The sequence below is a fragment of the Protopterus annectens genome, chromosome 7.part0 (genome assembly GCF_019279795.1).
Source record: "Protopterus annectens isolate FY-2018-M chromosome 7.part0, PAN1.0, whole genome shotgun sequence".
Classification (NCBI taxonomy): Eukaryota; Metazoa; Chordata; order Ceratodontiformes; family Protopteridae; genus Protopterus; species Protopterus annectens.
Window position 1 is genome coordinate 1,561,476,793 of NC_056739.1, and position 20,603 is coordinate 1,561,497,395.

General features: G+C 36.6%; 1 protein-coding gene across 3 annotated transcripts in view; it reads left to right on the forward strand.

The window, feature by feature from the left end:
- FBLN2 (fibulin 2) overlaps positions 1 to 20,603 on the forward strand; it is a 910,922-nt gene that overhangs the window by 104,376 nt on the left and 785,943 nt on the right. For all 3 annotated transcript variants that reach the window (XM_044078109.1, XM_044078110.1, XM_044078111.1), the window contains exon 2: positions 17,002 to 18,453. In XM_044078109.1, the coding sequence (XP_043934044.1) occupies positions 17,103 to 18,453 (1,351 nt within the window). In that variant the 5' untranslated portion in view covers positions 17,002 to 17,102. The remainder of the gene's footprint in view (positions 1 to 17,001; positions 18,454 to 20,603) is intronic.

Below are 20,603 nucleotides of genomic sequence, written 5' to 3' on the forward strand. Positions count from 1 at the left end.
AATGTATATTCAAAGGCATGGTGTTGCCATGGGCACCTCATGTGCCAACAGTTACACTAATATGTTTTTGGTACATTGGGAAAACACTGTACTTTTTGAAAAGGAGGGGTTCAAGGCACATGTTATATTTTATCGACGTTTTGTCTATGACCTTTTCCTATTATGGAAAGGAAGCCCAGATGAACTTGCTGTATTCCATCAGATGATGAATTGTTTGACTGACTATTTGAAATTTACTATTTGTTGGTCGTATGTACAAATTGAGTACTTAGATTTGTATGTGGAAAAATTAGAGAATGGCCTTATCAACACTGGTGTTTTTTGTAAGGCTTGTCACAGGAATTCACTTTTAGTTAGGTCCAGCATGCACCCTGGATATATCTTCCGGAATTTGATAAAAGGCCAGAGGATGAGGGCATCTAGGCTGAATCCTTTAAATGATTGCTTCCAGGATGAAATTGATAGCTTGGAATCAAGATTGCTAAGGAGAGGTTATACAAAAAGAGAGATTACTGAAAATCTGTCTGAACTTAATGTACTACGAAAGGGTGTTACAGCCCCGTATTTTGGCCCAGCTAAGGCAATTAGTGCCTATAGTGGTATCACCAATAATAAGTCACTCAGGGTTCCTCTTTTTTTACACTGTTGATAATAATGATTTGAATGAAATTTTCAGCAGAAATAGGTCCATCCTGCAAGTGGATACATGTATCAATGAAATAGTGGGCGAGAAACCATGTTTCCTATATAAGAATAGGAAAAATTTGAAGAGACTTCTTTGTTATAAGAGAGGTACTAATATCATGAAAAAAGAAATGTGATGTACTCTTCCTTGTGGGAGATGCAATTTTTGTTACTTAATTAACACTTCTAGTATTTTTTACCATCTAGATCTTCAGAGGGAATTATCCTTCATACTGATGCCACATGTATGACATCAAATGTGATAGATCTAGCTGAGTGCCATGTTTGCCACTCTTATTACGTGGGCAAGACTAATAGAGTTTTTCATGACAGGATGAGAGAACATGTTTATAATATCAAAAAGAATCTGAACATAATGCATTATCCAAACATATTATGCAGTTTGAGGATAACCATGGCTTTAATTTCAGAGTCCTTGAGGTCATTGCCCCGAGTATTAGGGAAGGTGATATTAGGAACCACACCGAGTACAGGGAAACCAAGTGGATTATTACCCTCAGAGCAGATAGGGGGAGGGGGTTGAATGAGAGGGCTTCTATAAACCCCCTGCTGAGAAAATGGAGGATTCAGAAATGAATTATTGTTTTGTATGACATTTTTTATCATACATATATATTTTTATATATTTTTTATATACATTTATTTTTTGGTGCAATTGCATTGTTTATATGTATATGCATATTTATGCACTTTTTAGAAATGCAGTATGATTGTGTTATTTAAATGGGGCTGATATAATGTTTTTTCTTTAAGGGGATGGATGATTTAAGTGGTGTGTCTATGTGATTGGTTTATGTGATTTTTGAATTTTTATAAATGGATCATTATTTTATTCTGTGTTATGTGGTCTGAAGAAGCTTGTTAGCGAAAGCACTTACCGTTCCATAGTTGTTTAATAAAAGACTTTTATGCATAAGAATTTCAAGGAGTTGCCTGGTTGCTTCGTTGTGAATATTGTTATATATGCTATATGTTTGTTATACCAGTCAAAAGAAGCTTAACTTAAATATAATAAGACTATAAATACAAGTGTAAAACCATAATGGTGTAAATGTATCAAAAGTGCTCTGTTTATAGGCACTCACAAATGCTTTAATATAACTGTTATATTATACAGGTTACTTAGCTCCATTTCTTTCATTTGACCTGTAGATGGCATTAGAGGCTATCTATTCAAGCTATTATCCAGCTCTGGGAAGGTTTTCAGCACAGAGTTCAGTCTGTAAACATCTCCATGGAAACAACACTTTTTTTCTTGTTTTCAGTTGAGGCAGCCGCAGTATGATCAGATACCAGAGATGTTCAGCAGTTCAGATGCACGAAATTAAGGAAGGAAAACATTTGCGGCTTTTCTGTTAGAAAGCTGTTGATTACGTCATGGCAGAACCAGGAAACATAAAACCAGACAGAATAAAAAGGCAGTGGGAGGGAGAAAGCAGTAAAATACTGCAAAACCAACAAACTCTTATCTCTCAAACCCAGCAGACCACTAGACCACCATGAATATATCAATCAATACTAAACCCTCCATTTTAATGATATTGCTATATATGCTATATGTTTGTTATACCAATTAATAGAAGCTTTACTTAAATAATGAAAGCAAGTGTATACAATATAAGGGTTTAAATGTGTCAAAAGTATTTTTTTTTATAAATACTCACAAATGTTTAAATATAGCAGTCATATTATACAGGTTACTTAGCTGCAGTTTTTCATTTGACTTGTAGATGGCATTAGAGACCATCTATTCTAACCATTATGCAGCTTTGCGAATTTTCTCAGCACAAGGTTCAGTCTGCAAATGTCTCCATAGAAATGAGACTTTTTTTCCTGCTTTCAGTTGTAGCAGCCACAGTGCAAGCACATACCAGGGTTATTCAGCAGTTCAGATGCACGAGATTGAGGAGGGAAAACATTTACAGCTTTTCTCTAAGAAAGCTGTTGATTACCTTGTGGTAGGACTGAAAAACATAAAAATGAATAGTAAAAAAGGCAAAAAGAGAGGGAGAGAAGCAATATAAAACATTAAAGAACCAACAAACTCCATCTCCCAAACCCAGCAAACCACTAGACCACCACAAACATATCAGTCTATACAAAATCCTCCACTCCTCCACAACTAACAGCAAAAAGGGAAAAAAAAGAAAGGGAAAATAAATTAAAGTCTCTCCATAATATCATAATCAGGGAAAACCACCACAATTATCTAATAGGAGCTGTTCGCTTATCAATACACCCACATATTCACATTTTTAAAGATAAATATCTAATGAATTACAACATATCAGGTCATTGAAAGGGACAAAACAAGAACCTTTCATATGTCTATTACCACAAATAGCACCACATTCCAGCAGTAGAGCAAAAGATGGGAAACAATCATTAATGTAACATTCATTGGCATAATGGCTAAGGTTTTTGTCTTAAAGACACAAGGTACAGGGTTTGAGTCTCACATGAGGTAATTGGCTAGGCTTAAAATGGCCCACAAGGGTAGGTAGCCAAGTATTAATCTATGAACCTATGACTCTATGAACCTATTATGGCAACAGTATCAATGAAGAGTCTCTCTTCACAAAGAGACAGGGAAATAAAACAGAAAACAATTAAAAACAAAGAAAACAGTTTATATTGTAACAAAACCTTCATTTTCTCATCTATAAATCTCTGTATCTATCATAGTTCCCAAAATAGAATACAATTCAGTCCCCAAACATACAGAGCATTTATTATAGCAGACAACTTAATATTAAAAGATAATAAATAAAGAAATAAATAACTTATACTTGCTATAATAATTGAGTTACTTTAACTAAAATAAACTAGACTTAATAATAACAAACTATAAAATACCATTAAACAACTATGTACCATAAAAAGAAATTTAAACAACAAAGACTCACCTGTTGAACCATTTCCACTTTCCCAACTTCTGGGTTAGTTGTTAACACTTGGGTAAATGAAAGCCTTTGCAAAATAGCTTAACTAATCACTTATACCTGAGCTTCTTTTTATGTTCAGAAATCTTCCAGGAACTATTATCAGGATTTCTTTTAAGGCTGGCATTTGCCCACTCCATATCCTCTATTTTGTCAAGCAGTTTTCTTGTTTTGACAAAGGTAATGGCAGAGTCTATGTCATCAAATATTTTTGGACCATCTTGGAGAAATATTTGTAATCTGGCAGGAAATAATAGGTGTGTCTTTATTTGGGCTTTCTTTAACTCTTTTAGCATTGGCAATAAAAGCTTTCTTTTTGGCAGTGACAGAAGATGAGCAATCATTATCAAAGTGTATGACATTTTCTTTATATTTACGTGGAGATTTAGCCCATGCAGTCTTTAACACTATCTTCTTGTCATGAGATGATAAAAACTTCACTATAACAGATTTAGTAGAATTGGATTTACATTTTTTGCACTTGCCAAGGACCTGTCTGTTCTTTCTATCCCATATGAGAGAGCTTCAGGAAGCTGTAGTACATCAGGGAGCCAAGAAGTTAGAATTTTCCATATTAACTTCTTCAACATTATCAGGCAAACCAAAAAGTCTAATATTATTTCTTCTTGATCTATTCTCTAGATCATCAATTTTTGTTTGTAAAAAGAGTATTTTGTTTAAGAGAAAGTCTATATTATGCTCATCTTCTTGAATTCTAGTGTCCATATCATTTAGTGAAGTCTCTATACCAGTAATCTGTCTCTTTTGTTGCTTAAGGTCTTCGTGCAACATTTCCATTTGTTGGGTACATTTTTCTTTGAAGTTATCCAGTTTTACATCCATTCTATCGATTTTTGCTGTCAGTTCTTGTATATTAGATAATAGTGACTGAAGTTCCTTCTTAATAGTTGTTTTTTGAAGTGTAGATTTGGTGTAGCTCATTCTGTAGTCTGAAGTCCAACTATTTTCTCTAGTACTTGACAGGAAAAAATAAAAAATTTGCCAACATTTTTATATACTATCCTAAAGGAGGATTAGTAGAATCCAAATATGTAAACAAAAAAAAAAAACAAAATTAGGATAGATAAATTCAAAAACTCCTGTCATAAATGTTCTGTAAAGACAGAGCAGAGAGAAGGTGCTGTTACTAGGTGCTCATCTTGGCCACACCCCCAAAATTCTTCCTTTTTGATTCTCCCTTCAATGTCATTTAGAGAAGTCTTCTATATTTGTTATTTTTGTATGGTGTTGCTATAATAGTTCCTTAAAGAGTATCAGTCTGTTTTTGACAATTTAATTTGAGGTTATCTAAGTCATTTTTAAAGCCATCCATCTTCAAAGATAGTTCCTGTAAGGTAGATGTCAATTACAGTTCTTTTTTAAAAGCAACATCTCGATGAGAATTCCTTGAGTTGCTCATATTCAGTGATTCAATAAATCTCCAAGTTACTTGATAGGAAAATTTTTGTGTATCTCCACCAAAATTGATATTTATGTAGTTTAGTAGTTTATCTATAGATTTCTGACATTTTAAACTTAAAAATAATAACATTTTCCTATATTATTATACTAGTTTATGGAGGTCTCAAAATTCACTGCTCTTAGTTGGCTATCTAGGCTTCGCCCCACAATTGCGTTCTTGAGGAGGCGAGTTAGTCCTGAATTAACAAACTGAATTAGAAAGCATTTGAAGTTAATGGGATTATGTTTAGAAACTGAAAACAATGGGAAGACCATATTCAAGCCAGGCTGAAGGACTCCTATACCAATAGCTGTCCTGGCAGAGATGGAGAGAAAATGACAGGATTTTTTTTTGTTTGTTTTTCCCAAACAAAGTGGGAAGTTTATTTCTGACCTTTGTTTTTATTTGGGTTCCAAAGTAAAGAGCTTGGTCAAGCCAGAGGTCCAGATACTTGAAGGAGGTTATGCTTTTAGTGGTGGAGTTGTTTAAGTCAGGAATGGTAAGGTTGCTTGTGCAATTAGTGAGTCTATGGAGAATTCCAAAAATCATTCTGTCAATGATCTTTCAGTTCAATAGAAACCCTACTAAAGATGCTTCTCATTTTATGTACTACAAGTATATTTTCTTCATGTTACCTCATTTTTTTTTTCTTTTCTGTTGTAATCACTCAAAGAATTGTCTATTAAAAATTTCCATAAGCACATGCATTTAGTTATTTTCAAGCTACAACAGTAGGTTATGACACACAATAGTTGTAGTTAGATTACATCCAATATCATTCAGATGTTTGTGTTTCACCACTGTTTCTGGTAACCAGAAGCATATCTCTCAACTGTCCAGATTTTTACACAATGTCTAGATATTTGCCAAATATTTCTGGTCCGTTTCTTATAAATGTTTTTTTCTGGCAAATCACTGTAGATTAATGTCAGTAAATAATTACCTACATTTGAGTTTCAGACTTTATGTACTTCAGAATGTGCATGCTGACACAAATCCTGTTATTCTAACAACATTTTGAGTTCATAAGAGCAATATTTAAAGTCTGTCCGTAGGTTTGGGCTGCTGTGTCCCATTTATTTTAGGCAGTCCAGATTTCTGGACTTTATGAGATGTGTGGCCAGAAGAAATATAATGTTTACCTCTTTCCTTAACAAGTGGGTGCTTTATTTGCTTTAGAAAGCTCAGACAAAAATTTTAACCCACCTGGATACGAAATGCCTTTGCTTCATGGGGTGGTCTTAAGTCTTGACAAACCTTATACTGCCCTCACATCGTAATCATTGTCAGAATCATCTTGGTAATTGTTGAATCAAAGTACCCTTTAGTTGGTGAACAGTTTTGCAGCAATTATTGTTCTCAATCATGTCTGATTTTTGTTTTCTGTGGGTTAGCTGACCATTAGTTTTCTTCACACTTACCCTTACAGAAGACAGCTTTGGTGGATGCTAAGGCCTCACTGTCCTCAAGTTTTACAGCTTTCCTTTTAATCATGGTTCATGTTTTCTGCAACTTCAGACTTCTTTGTTGAATATTAGTATTATTTCATCTAAGGTTTTTTAGGCTGGATAGCACAGTCTGTCCTGTGCTGTATCCTATGAGAAGTGGTACCTTAATATCAGATGTCAGTGTAGTGCATTTAATAACAAAGCTGCCCCTCATTCTGAAGCTTTTGGTTGTTACAGCTTACATCTCAATGCAGCATGATGGGGGTGATATGCTGTTAGGGTGTATCTTTCTTTAGGGGATATATTAAAATCTGAGTGCAATGTGGTGGGGGGGTTATGTACTGATACAGTGTGCCATTGCTTAGATGAGGTGTTGGCCTCTGAGTTCAGTATGGAGAGATAACGTACAGAGAGGGTGTATCATTCATTAGATGATGTGTTGCATTGAAAATAACAATATTCCTCTTGTCTTGACCTACATTAATTAAAAAAAAAACCTGTGCATGCAATTTTGCAGCTCCCGGGTTGTGAATGGATGAAGTGGTTTATACTGACTAGCAATACACATTAAGACAATTCACTACCACCACCAGTCTTAGGACTACAAGTTTAAAGCACCATGGAATAAAATCATGTATAGAACACAGATTGCTAATAGCAGCAACCTAGAGATATGTGCACTTCATGTCTTTTATTACTGAGGATTGAGCAATGATTCTTTAGATTAGAGAATCACTTATTTCCTACCAGGGAGAGTATAGTATTCAGTCTAACCTCATTTCTTACCAGGGAGAGCATAGTATTCAGTCTTACCTGCTTAAAAGGAAGACATAAGTCTTAGAATGGTAGCAGGAATTTCAAATCCAGCTATCAACCATGGATATTTAAGTAATCCAGACCTTCCTTGTATGTTACCTTAAAATGTCTGGAGTAGATTAACCCTCTAGAAGTGCACTTTGAATTAAGACTTGATTTGACTTTTTATGAGTGGAACACTTACTCATGAAATTTGATTTTTTTTTACACATTTACAGCAAATCAACAATATTTCCTAATGTCTGTACTTGAATGTTTCTGTTAGTGTACATTGAGACTCCATTTGCCATATTATCATTTTATACTGTCCTACTCCTGCATATCTACCCATCACCCGTAGAATCCTCTGGCTGTAGAAACATGAAGGCAAAAATTTGATTCCACTCTGAAACTTTGAATGGCAGAACCCCAAACATCAGAAATGATGACATTTAATGCCCAAAATACACAATAGCAGAATGATTAAACAAATAAATAAATATCTGCAGGTATTTTTTCAGGGGACAAACCCCTGTGCAGCCCCAATGTGGAGAGCAATCCCCCCAGAATCCCCAAACGTATATATATACCAACTCCATGGTCACACCAACTCAAGGAAGGGAGAAATCTACAAGGAGAAGGGAGTCCGTGCCAGTGCACACTTATAAACCATAATGGCAGGGATTTCCGATGGAAAACGATTATCAGGGCTGTGTTCCTTGAAGTCTTGTGCTTTGGTCAAATGAAGCTTGGGGAATTTCAACTTCACCACCTTTAGGGATACCAAAATATTTTTCATAGTTGTTGATTTGATTATGTGGGGCTATTTTTTTTGTTCCTAAAGGACAGATGTTGCTTTCATCTTTGGACATATTTTCCTCTTGAGGGCTCCTCCGAATTATTACCCACCTTTTACTCAGGCAGTATGTTCCGTGGGTCCACAGCTATTTCACTGAAAAATATACTTTCTCAGATCAAACATAAAACGAGTACCCTCCAGCTACATATGACGACTTCTCCCGCCTCTTTCCTTGTGCTTCAGTTCCAGCTCCTCACTTTTCCTATGTGGCATCTTGTGTAGAGGTATTATATCCATCCTCTGTCTCTCTTCTATTGTTTAATATGTACATACTCAGCCATTTGACACACTGATGTTCTCCTTTACCTCTGTTACTTTGATGCCTTTCTTTGGGTGCTTTCCAGCTGTTCCAAAACCATTTCCTTATAGTATCTCCTAAAATTAGTAGAGTATACTAGATGTGGTCTCACCAGTGTGTAGGCGAGTTTGATTACAGCCTCAATATTTGCGGAGTATATGTCATGCAAAATGCAGCTGAACAGTTTGTTGTCTATTTCTGCTGTTTTTTTTTTATTCTTCTTTTCTACCAACCATATTGCATTATCTGCTTCTTTCAGTTTCAAGCCTGATTGATAAGCAGATAAAGCAAAACACATTTTGCATTATCTGAAGATGTCTTCTGAAGTTCTTATCATGATGTAAAAAGTATCCTCAAAGATGAATTAGTTACCTTTGCAAAATGGCTACTGTTTTCATCCAGGTGTGGCAAAAGGAACCCTATTTTATAAAAATGCATGCTTTCAATCGGGAAAGACTGTCTTCCTGTTGCTATCAGCGGTCTTTGGAGTATCACACACACTTTACTTTCCAGTACTGTTTGGACTGAATACATTTACTTCCCTTTGAAACCTTTCATTAACTGATAATGTAATCTTTGTTTTGTGAATTTTTGCTTACAGTACTCCCTCAAAAGCTGTTTGCATAGTAGAACTTGGTCAGGATTTTTTTTCCTCTTTACCTCTGGAAGGGAATGTGGAGCTGCTTATGAGTTGATTTTAGCAGTTTTATACAGGAGTTAAGGCTATCAGTTGTTAATAAGTCACATTCTGTAGTCTAGGGATTGATTCCCTCAATCTCCATTGGAAAACTTTGATCGTCAAGAAATTACTTTTATAAGAAAATGGTTATGGGTTGACCCTGGAAACAGACAGTTTTGATTACTGGGCTTACTTGGTTAACAAATACATAGAAGCATGATTTTTACTGGAGTTCCATCTTAATTGTTGTTCTTCCAACATCTTTTGTTGACTGTGTGAAAAATAGTCATGATTTAAGTAAGTAGAATGGAAAACAAATGCAAGACAAATATAACACATTGTCTTTTTTACTCAATTAAGCCTGGATCAGCTATTCACTGCTGGAATGATTTGATCCTGAAGTTGAACTGTGGCACGTAAGCTATGCTAGCACATTGCATCATAACACAAGATCAGAAGGTGGGTTTGGGCCAACTGCAACTAGAATGTGTGTATGACTTTTTCACTAAGTATAATTCACTGTGTACTTAGTTCTGCTAGCTATGCTGTAGCTTTGTGAAGCAAGCTGCATGTATCTGAGAAATATTTATGTTGTGGCTGTCCGGGCTGGGCACCATATGCCCTTTGACAGAAGCACATTTAGTGGCTTTCTTGCTGGATGCAGTCATTTAAATTCTCCATTGTTCAGTACTTATGTAGCCTACCCAGTTGTTTCTAGTAAATGTTTATTTTCATGCACAAAGGGTATTAGAATAGAGCACTCCAAATACTTTATAATCTTTCTGTAATGTTTTCAGTGCTCTGGATAATGCCCTTAGCCTTAACTTGGCACCAAATTACCTGCACACACCTAGACATAATTTTGTTAAATAAAATGTTGGAAAAATGAGGGTTTTACTTTCTGTTAAGCATTAGCTGCACTCTTGCAGTTTGCATAAAAATATTGTAACATTCAAAACTGATATGCTGAGAGTGATACAGAAATAAGAGCCCAAACAGGAAATACTACAGTGTGACGTTCTACATTTCTGTGACTGACTCACTCCATCACCCATGAACCTAGCATCTCTGTCACTGGGATCCGAAAACCAGGAATGGACAGCAAAGACTAGAAATTTCAGGTACAGGATTATAATTATCAAACATCAGTGTTATATGCAATGAAGGCTATAACTGATACTGTCGGTGTCTAGCAAAAAGATCAGGCTGAACTCCATAGGTTTATACTCCTTGAAGGCATTCTGCTGAGGCGTTAGAGGAATACATTTATTTATTCGTATCAGTGGTGGTTGTTTCTCTCCTTTGCTGGTTTGCTGTGGTTCATTTGGAGGTTTTTGTGAACTCCATAATTTGTCTCTGTCCCACAAAGCAAACATATCACATGGTACAAGAGCAGACTTTATGGATAATAAGGAGCAAAGTGGATTAAACCCCTGATGATATAGCTCCTCCGATTGTGGTTGTGTATTACATGCATTTAATATGTCTAACAAGGGGCAAGGGACTTAAAAAGAGGGACCTGTCTTACCCTGCAGTGAAAAGATTAATACAGAAAATGTGCAACATCAGATTGAGAAAGCACAGCATGGCAGCTATAGAAACACAGCTGGGAAGAAAATTTTGAAGCTCAGATAGACATAAGTAGGAACTATCTCCAGAACTATAAACAGATTTGTGAAAATACACGTTATGTTTAATTTTGCAATACACTTTGGAGTTAATAAGCAATGCAGAATAATGAAAGCTACTGCTTTACAGTGTATTTGATAATAAAAACATGTGCACTTATATTTAATTGACAATCCAGATGACTGAAGGTAATTGCACAAAGACATGATTCCCCAGGAGACTCCTAATTCTATGTTAAGTAGTAGGAGAGCTTAGAATGTTCATTTATAAGCAGAACTGTAGCCAAACACGACTGATGTACAGTTTATTACACATGAAAAATGTATCAGAAACGTAGCAATCTGGCAAGAATCAAATGTCAGGTTTTATACCCTTGGCAAATAAATGCCTGTACATTTCCTTTAGCCTGAAATAGCCATTTAGGTACAAATATACAAGTGATGGCAGCTTGGCAAAATGGGTTGTGTAATTAAGTATTTGGCTTGTTTTACATTCAGGTAATTGTTTATTAATCCAGAAGCATTTGCACAAATAAAGATAGGCCTGGCCCTTCTAGTTTCCTGTGTCAAAGTTAAGTCTTTTTTACTGAAAATGTATTTCAGATGAGGTTATAGCTTCTTGAGGGCTATAAATTTTTAAGTTACTGCTCTTTTTCCTCGTTTGTAATGGCATATTGTATTAGACCCCAGATTAGACTTGCAAGTTCTTCTTCTTTTGACTTTTCCCAGTTAGGGGTCACCACAGCAAAACTCCGGTCCGCTAATGATTGGCAGTCGATTTTTTTTACAGGTGCTGAAGTGCCAGCTCGACGCCCAACCTTCAACGAAGGCACGGCATTCTACGCATGTCTTTCGAATGCCACTTGACCGCTGGGAGGACATGCAGACTCCACACAGAAAGCACTCCAGCCGAGAATCGAACGGGAGAACCTCTTGCTGTAAGGCAACAACTCTACCGCTGCACCACCCCGGCTATTCACAGATTAGGCTTGCAAGTACTGTATGTTTTTAATTCAGTCGTAGAGCTCTGAGCTCCTTTCAGATGTAGATCCTTTCCCTTCTGCTTCTTGCTTTCCTTCTTTACATGGATCTGCCATTCGGTCATTGACAGACATTTTCTAATGGACAGCAGTTAATCGGAGTCATTCAGTGAAATAAAACATATCAAAATTTTCACTAATCTGTTTAGATGTAGAGATGTAAATACAAGGGCCTTTATCAGAAGCTCGAGTTTTCAGAAATTCGAAATTCATATTGTTGAGATGATATGATTGAGTTTCTGAAAACTCAAACCTTTTGAATGGAGATTGCGGTACAGTGCACATCAGGGAATTTTCTGTCAGATTTGGTATATATAATATGCAGGCTGTGTGCGGGTTGGCAGGGGTGATTGCCCCCTTCAAAAATGTAGAAAAAAGGTAGATTTTTGTTGTTTTTTTGAAGTTTAAATTTTCTGAAACTCGATCATATCATCTTGACAATATGAATTTCGAGGTTTTTGAAAACTCGAGCTTCTGACATAGACCGAAATACACATACCTGTTTCATTAGTCATATTCAGTCTTCTGCTTTTCGCGGGAAGTATCTGTTAGGTTCAAGTTAACAGGATATTGCAGATATTGCAAAAAATATGTATTCATTATACTATATAACCGTTTTACGTGATAGTTTGCTGTCTTATCATTGGTTTCACTACATTTACAGTGTCCAGTGTGGTATATTAAGATGTTTCCTTCATACAGGTGCATGCGTTATATAATATGCCTTCTCGTCTTTGTTAACTGTTCACATTTTACTTCATTGCTTCGCTTTTAATTGTATTATACCTGTTCTTAATGTGTACTACATTTCTGAATGCACTTACTTGATGGGAGATGCTGTCCCATCTCTTTCACTAAGAACAGCCCTGCTGAAAAGAAGATCCACGTAATCAAAACAAGTAAGTAAATGACCCTTAAATGGCAGCCTAGCCCAAAAGATCTATAAAGACACAGTTTGCTATGACATTGCTAGACCATGGGATTTTAGACATTTTCAGTGCAACTACTGTCCACCCACGTAAAAGTACCTGAACCTTTCTTAGATATCATAACTAGCATACTTCAGCCTAGGTTGGCAGTGCTACCTGCTACATAGACGTAACATACCTTCTTTCTTTAGAAATTTTAAACTGCTTGTGTAATTCAGTGCTTTTTTAACACTATTATTTATTTTATTTATTTTTTATTTATTTATTAGTCCCAACTACTAATGACTTTGTGTTTTGAACTTACTGTATTAACTAGTATATTACTTATTGTAGATGTTTGTACCTATATTCTTAGGAACTGTTACTGGTTTATCTCCTGGCAGTATTTCTTGCTGATTATTGTACACAGTATATGTTGCTGAAATTTTTTTGTAAATACTTTTACTGTGGAGTTTTTCTCCCCGGGCCTCCATTGAAAAAGGGCTCATCTTGTCATAATGGACTTTCTCAGTCAACAAACTACAAATAAATAAATAAATAACTATGAAAGACTTTGGGTCCCTCATACTTTTTGGTATGTGTTGCAGTCTGCTGCCTTAGCACAGAGGGATGAAGTCCTGATTGTGACCATGACTACCCATGTTGGATTAGCAGTATGGACACTACAGGGGACTGGGAGGATGGGGGTGAGTAGATTCTGTTGGCCTGCCCATCCTGGGTGGAGGGAGGTAGCTTTGATTTGTCAGTTAGGTGACACATAGGGACAGCAGTAAGTGCTGCATTCATGAGACATTACCCTGCTGAGTGCATACTTCCAAGCAGTGCTATGCACACAGTAAGCCCAGTAATTAGCATGTGTGTGATGGCATGTGTGCAGTAGCTTGGTATTGCTCAAGGGAGCTGCCAAGGGAGTAAGTAGCTGTGGTGGGGAAGAGGGGCCTGACCGACTGACTGGTCCACAGTTATATTATCACACTTTCTGCGGCAAGAAAATTCCTGCCACCTCATCTGCCATCTTTTGATTTCTATGCACTGAATTTCTCAGCAACAATCTGTATTTATGCAGGTTTCAGGGAACAATGTACAAGAATTCTTCCATCTATCTGGCCCATTCATTATCCCAGCTGTTGTGTCTGTAATGCTTGCAAATCATCGGTGGAAAGTTGATTTGCATAGATTTTTATTTTAATGTTTGTGCAACAGACAGCAGTGAAGATAGTGCTTTGTGATTCAAGAGACACAAGTCACAGGCAGACATTGGTGTTGCCAGGTAATGCACAAACACATTGGTGCAGTACATAACACGTTCATCGACTCAGCCCTTATCTTTGAAGTCTTATATTTCTTAACAGGAGTTAACTACCTGCACACATAGTAACCTTTTTCTTTTTTGTGTAGTTGTCAGTATTCAGGGGTGATTTGTTTGGTAAGAATACAGCACTTACTACTGAAACCTTCCATTTAAATGTGTACACATTCTGTTCAACTGCTTTGCACTATATTTGCTTTGGAAATGCATATTTCACACTTAGATTGTCGCTTCCCATATTTATGATGATTCCCAGACAGAAAACACAATTTGCATATCTGCGCTCAAAGAGCCTGACATGTGGACACCTGCATTTACTCTAGTGCTTGAGACAAGGATTAAAATGGTTACAAAAATCCACAAAGTTTCAGTGAGGACACTCAGTTGTATTCATTGCATATAATGGCTTGCATGTATGTTTCTGTTATCTCAGGTATTCCTTATCATCATGGCTGCTTTCCAAAAGCAGCTGACTTGACAAGGCTATAGTATTTTAACAGATACAAATTAAGTTAACGATTGATCCTTTGGACACCATTTATCCAACATTTTCAACTAGTATGCTTTCAAAGATTTTAAATAGCAGTCATACTAATTTCTTAGTGATTATGTAGATTGCAAGCTTTAGTACTAGGAAAGCTTACGGGACCATACAGCTTAGCCTTAAAGTGTTTTTTCTTCCTTATCATGTTAAGCTTAAAATTAACTCATGTTCTTTAAGTATCATACCCTTTGTTCAAAATTAAAACAGTAGTCAGCCATGTTTGTTTGTCTTTCGGATTTTCCCGGTTAGGGGTCGCCACAGCAGAACTCCTGTCCGCTAATGATTGGCAGTAGATTTTCACGAATGCCGAAGTGTCAGCTCAATGTTCAACCTTCAACAAAGGCACGCCCATTTATTGATAATAAGGGGAGCCATAGAGTTTTTTGGCTGTGAAAAATCTAGATTATTGAGTTTTAGAAAAAAGTTGACACTGAGTGGTATCTATATGCTTACCCTCTCATATACAATTTTCTGTAACAAAAAAAGACTGCAGAAACCCAGAGCTGTATTACTTCTTATAGCAATCCAGTATGGTATTTAACCATATTATTTCTGCAAGCATTAGAGGAGGGATGGGAATTTTTCAAAATATTTAGGCACTATGCTTTATTTGCAGTTTCTGTGTGGTCTAACACTATACTGCAATGTTTAACATTATTTCCATAATCATATGAAGTTACTGGAAGCATTATGCATTTAAGCTGTGATTTCTTATGGCTGATTTTAATACTACTAAATATTATGGTTCAACAGAGAATGACAGATATTATGCTGTGAATAAATAGGTACAAAACATCTTTCAAAAATTATATGGCCCAAACTGATAATCACTTTTAGAGTAACTATATATGGGTAGACTTTCATCTATAAAACTTGAAAGTGCAATTTTAATATAAAAAGTTTTAATACGTACATATCACAGGTGTCAGTATGTGTGTAAAGCTGGCACAGGAAGGCTTTCCTTATGTAACATGTTTTTACATTACCTTTTCAGACCCATTTGGCTTGAGGTACTATTATCACTTTTTTTAAAGCTGCCTTATATCTTGGAAAATATGTGTATGCCTTCAAAATGAAGAGTATTGTTTTCCTTTATTTCTTTTTTTTTATATATATATTAACCACAGTCAAACTGGATACCTGTGTGACAGCATTTTTTTCCTTACTCAATGAGTACGAGTTACAAAAAAGCCGAATAAGACGAGTTCTAGGCAACCATGGGCTTATGCTGATGTATTAGTCAAGCTATGGAATTCACGGAGTTGAATACACCTGTAAGGAAAATTTGTATTCCGAAGGTACAACAGCATTAACATTCACAGCTTTGCTGATGAACAGAAATAAAGTGGTTCTGGTTTAATAGCAGGATGTCATAGGTAAGACAACACAGGGTCTTACTTCAACATGCTCTGGCCAAGTGACCTGCAGACTTAGTGACTTCCGTCAAATAAGACGAGAAATATTTGTGTAAATCAGACTTCATATAGGGCCATCTCTGCCCTATTTATCTGAATGAATCCAGATAGATCCTTTATGTTTTTGCAAGCTTTGGAAACATTCATAAATCATGTTGTTACACAGTTTTTACTTTCTTCGTCTTTTACAACTCTTCAAGGCATTCAGGAACTTAAAGCAAATCTTTAAAGGAAATCAGTCCATGCTGCCTAGGTAAATAGTCTGTGTTACAATTGTAGAGGAAAATGTATTTATGACTAGAGCTTCCCAGTGTCTTGAATGAAAAGAATGTTTTTTTACAAGAGCTGGTAGCTATTTATGTTAGCACTAGCCTGTAACAAACTCATGCAATATGAAATAATGGCACACCGTGAAAGGGACAAGTTGGCTGTTTCTTTACAAGCAGTCAACTTTGATCCTTCTGATGTAAGACTTCAAACCCCTTTCTTACAGGGATAGAACAGGTTATGCACCATAGCCCCTGGATGATCTACTGCATCTGTACTGATGGGATTAATGCATGCTTGTATGAAGCATATGGTGCAGCTGTATGTGTCCTAAGCCTTACACTGTAATGTGTACTTTGTGATAATCACTGTGATAAGCCATAGTAATTGTAAAATGCTTTACATAAACTACCTATTAAAACACATTTCCTCTTAGAAAGAGACGACTCATACATTGCCTGCGTAGATTTTAGTGACTGTGTATCATAAATGGAACATGATCATCAGATTTTTGTTAAATTTGAACAAAGTCATAGGATATGTAAAGCTACAGTATTTTTACGTACATATGCTTGTAGAGGACAGCTGAGTAAATTTATAAGATATGCAGTGATTGCTACTGACTTGTGCAAAATAAGCTGTTGAATATGACTTCTAACGTCTTTTGTTTCTCATATATAGGATCTGCGATGAAATAATTGATGGACTAAAATAGTAGAAGACAAGTGTGCAAGAATCTGTGGGTGACAGTTGTTGCTAATATTCTGTTGTTGAAGACATTAATGACAATGTATACACAAAAGGATAGTACATTTACTGTTCTGAACTGTGTCATGTATGTCTTAATATGGTCTGGCGTGTCACTGGCCCAAAAGGACTGCACAGGGACTGAATGCCCATTGTTGGAAAACTGTATTGAAGAGGTTCTTGAACCTGGTGAGTGCTGTGCTTCTTGTCTACAGCAAGGCTGCACCTGTGAAGGCTATCAGTATTATGACTGTGTCCATGCTGGATTCCGCAATGGCAAAGTACCAGAAGGTAAATCTTACTTTGTTGACTTTGGTAGCACTGAATGTCTTTGTCCTCTTGGAGGAGGGAAGATAATGTGTCACTTTATTCCTTGTCCTGAGCTACCATCTAACTGCATTGAGGTCATTGAACCACATGATGGATGCCACCAGTGCGGGAAGATTGGCTGCATTAAAGGTGAGCAGAAGTATGAAGCCGGGCACACGTTTAAGATCCCACCATGCCAGGTTTGCCATTGCCCCAGCGATGGAGGACAGCTTATGTGCTATCCTCTTCCAGGCTGTGATCCGTTTACACTTGATCCTAATCATCAACCAAATAATGATGCAAGAGCACCAGATCGCCACTATGATGACCCTTACAGCTATGACCAAGAAGTACAAGAAACAGACCTAGTCCATAAAGAGTACACAAACAGCAGAAATGACAAGCCGCTGCTGCACAAGCCAAATAGCAGACACTTAGTCAAGGAATACGAGTACACAGAAAGCACTATTGCCACTCCTTCTTTGACAGATGATGTTCTTCCTACTAATTCACCATTTAACATGGCACCTAGACCTGGATTCATGCAACTTTCTGAGGCTACAGGAGAAATAGAAATCAAAGAAACAGACCAAGATGGCAGCCATTCCACAACAGAAACATTAGATACACTGAATGAGGCAGAGACTGAGTCAGTTGCTGCAGTTACTGAAGCCTTATTTGCAGAAGAGGTAACAGAAAGTGAAGAATTAGTTACAGGAGGCACACCCACTGAGCAAGAGTTCACAGAGACAGATCAGATGCCAACACAAAAGAATGTGGAATTTAGTAAAACTGAGAAAAATGAAACATTCCACCACAGCAGGTCAGTAGTGACTCCTCAAACTGTAAAGGGAGTAGAAAACACAAAAAGGACAGGTGGGCTGCATGCAAATGAATTTGTATTTCCTACCATTCAGTTTAGTCCAACAACTCGTTCTCCAGTTGCCTTGAGGAATGTTGACAATCATGTTTCCCAAAAGCTGTCCCAGACTCTTTCCAACTATGAACCAGGAGAAGAAGAAGAAGAGACTGGAGATGATGCACAGACAACTGCTTCGGAGTCAAGTCACCAAGAAGGTAAGTTACATATAGTTCTACTTTACACTGGAGGAAGAGTGTGATTAAAACATTCATGTGTCTCAGCTTAGTCTTCAAAGACTGGCTGGAGTAGAATCTTTCAGGAAAATAAATATTTGCAAGAATAAATGAGTATAATTTAAAAAAGAGAGGGTAACATTTCATAAGCAATATCAGATTCCATTTCTTTGAAAAGAAACTGTTAAAGAAGTATCCTCAAGCAGTCAAATAGCTTACTAGAAGGAGCTGCATTCATAGCTATAAGGAAAATTCATAAAGCTGTTCTACAAAACTGAGAATAAATTGGATGTTGCCCTGCCAGTTAGGAAGTGAAATCAGCATTCTAAACTGACCAGACAGTTCTTATTGGTCATTAGAACATGCTGCTACATTTTGCATTTGTCAGAGTTTGAAGTATGGTTGTCCAGTTCATGAATATGACTTGACTTTTGTAGAGAATCAAACCCACGATGGGACGAATCTCATTAACAGCATATAGTATTAATCATCTGTGCTAGACAGCCAGAAGGTTTTGGATCTCTCTGTGCATACTTTGCAGCAGAAGGTTTTCTTGGAATTAATAAAGTTACACTGAGCTTACTTGACAAGGCTATTAAGTGCTCTGTAATAGCTTATTGCATCAATGCTTGTAGGTTATGCAGAATTCTGTGGAATGTGGAACAGTAATAGTTGTTAGGAGCATGGTATGTCTGGCAAAAGAAGATTCTGGCAAATGTTTTTGTTGAACTAAATGGAACAAAATGATATTTGCTGACCACCCCCATCAAATATAACTGCTTATATGAAGGACAGAGCCCCCACGACAGTGTAGAGATGCACCCCCATTTTAATTTTACCTAACACTAGAACAGATGCTACACCATACAGAAAATACAAATCTTGTGATGTGAAGTTTTAGAAAACCTGAAATCTGGTTAGCAGTATTTGAGTAAGCACTGCTCAGTAAAAGCTGCTTTGATCAAAAATATGATTACCAGTTGCTGGAGTGAGTAACAGTAAAGCCAAAGGTTAGAATTTGTCACGACTTGAAGCTGTGAGAAGGAATATTGCACTTTAACAAAAATCTAAAAAAAAACATTTAAAAATTATATAGTTTATTCTCACACACTGTACGTTGTGCAAAGTATAGGAATCTGTCAGAATTTCTTATACCAAAGAGTAAAAGCAGAAGGATCAAACCACTGTCCGATAACTTGGGTAGAATAATTCTTTCTTGCACTGGGTAGTGAGATAAGGTATATAATTGTGAAGTGGATGGAAGAAGAAATTATCTTTAGTTGGGTCAGTATTTTTTTTAGTAAAGCTGTATCATACTCTTGTAATGCAAATAATTACATTCAGGAGGTTATGCGGTGTGTGGATGGCAACTTCTTTGCAAACATACAGTATATAGCCATTGGGGTTCTTTACTGACATATACTTTGCAAATGGGTGATTTGACAATCCATCCACTGTGAACCCTTTAAATATAAAAATGTAACTCTGTAATATGCATCACCATACCCTTTAGTAGTAACATTACCAAAATAAGTAATAAAGGATATAGGATGTATTTTTGAACATATATTGTACAGCACAGAATGTAGAGTATGGTTAGAATAAACTACTTAACAATAAACTAAAATAAACTTACTAAAGGATACAAGGACTAAACAACATGTCCTACATAGACCGACTCAAAGCCCTGTCACTATACTCGGTATCCTACAGAGTGCTAACAGGTGACCTGTGTCTGGCATACAAGGCATTCTTCAACCCATTATTGCTGGTTTTACTGCACATCAGCAGGCCTGTTGGCATCATAAATTGGTGTAAGGGTCTAACCCTCTCCTTCAACATCAACAGAACAGTTTGGAGGGACAGGTATATCTTGCAGAGTATAATTCTGCTCTGGAACAGACTCCTTGTCCACATAAAACCAAGTTAATCCCTGTCAGTATTCAAGCACAACTTGGATCTATGGATGGGAAACAGAAAATGTACTCCAAGGCTGCTCCCCCATGTATGGGTCCCCTCAGATTATCTATGGTATGAACCCAGTTATTCTCATTATAGGTAATATGTAATTATCAACCATGTCAAAGGTAAAGCCAATCTCTAACCAAATGAAATAGGTTAATTTGAGCAAA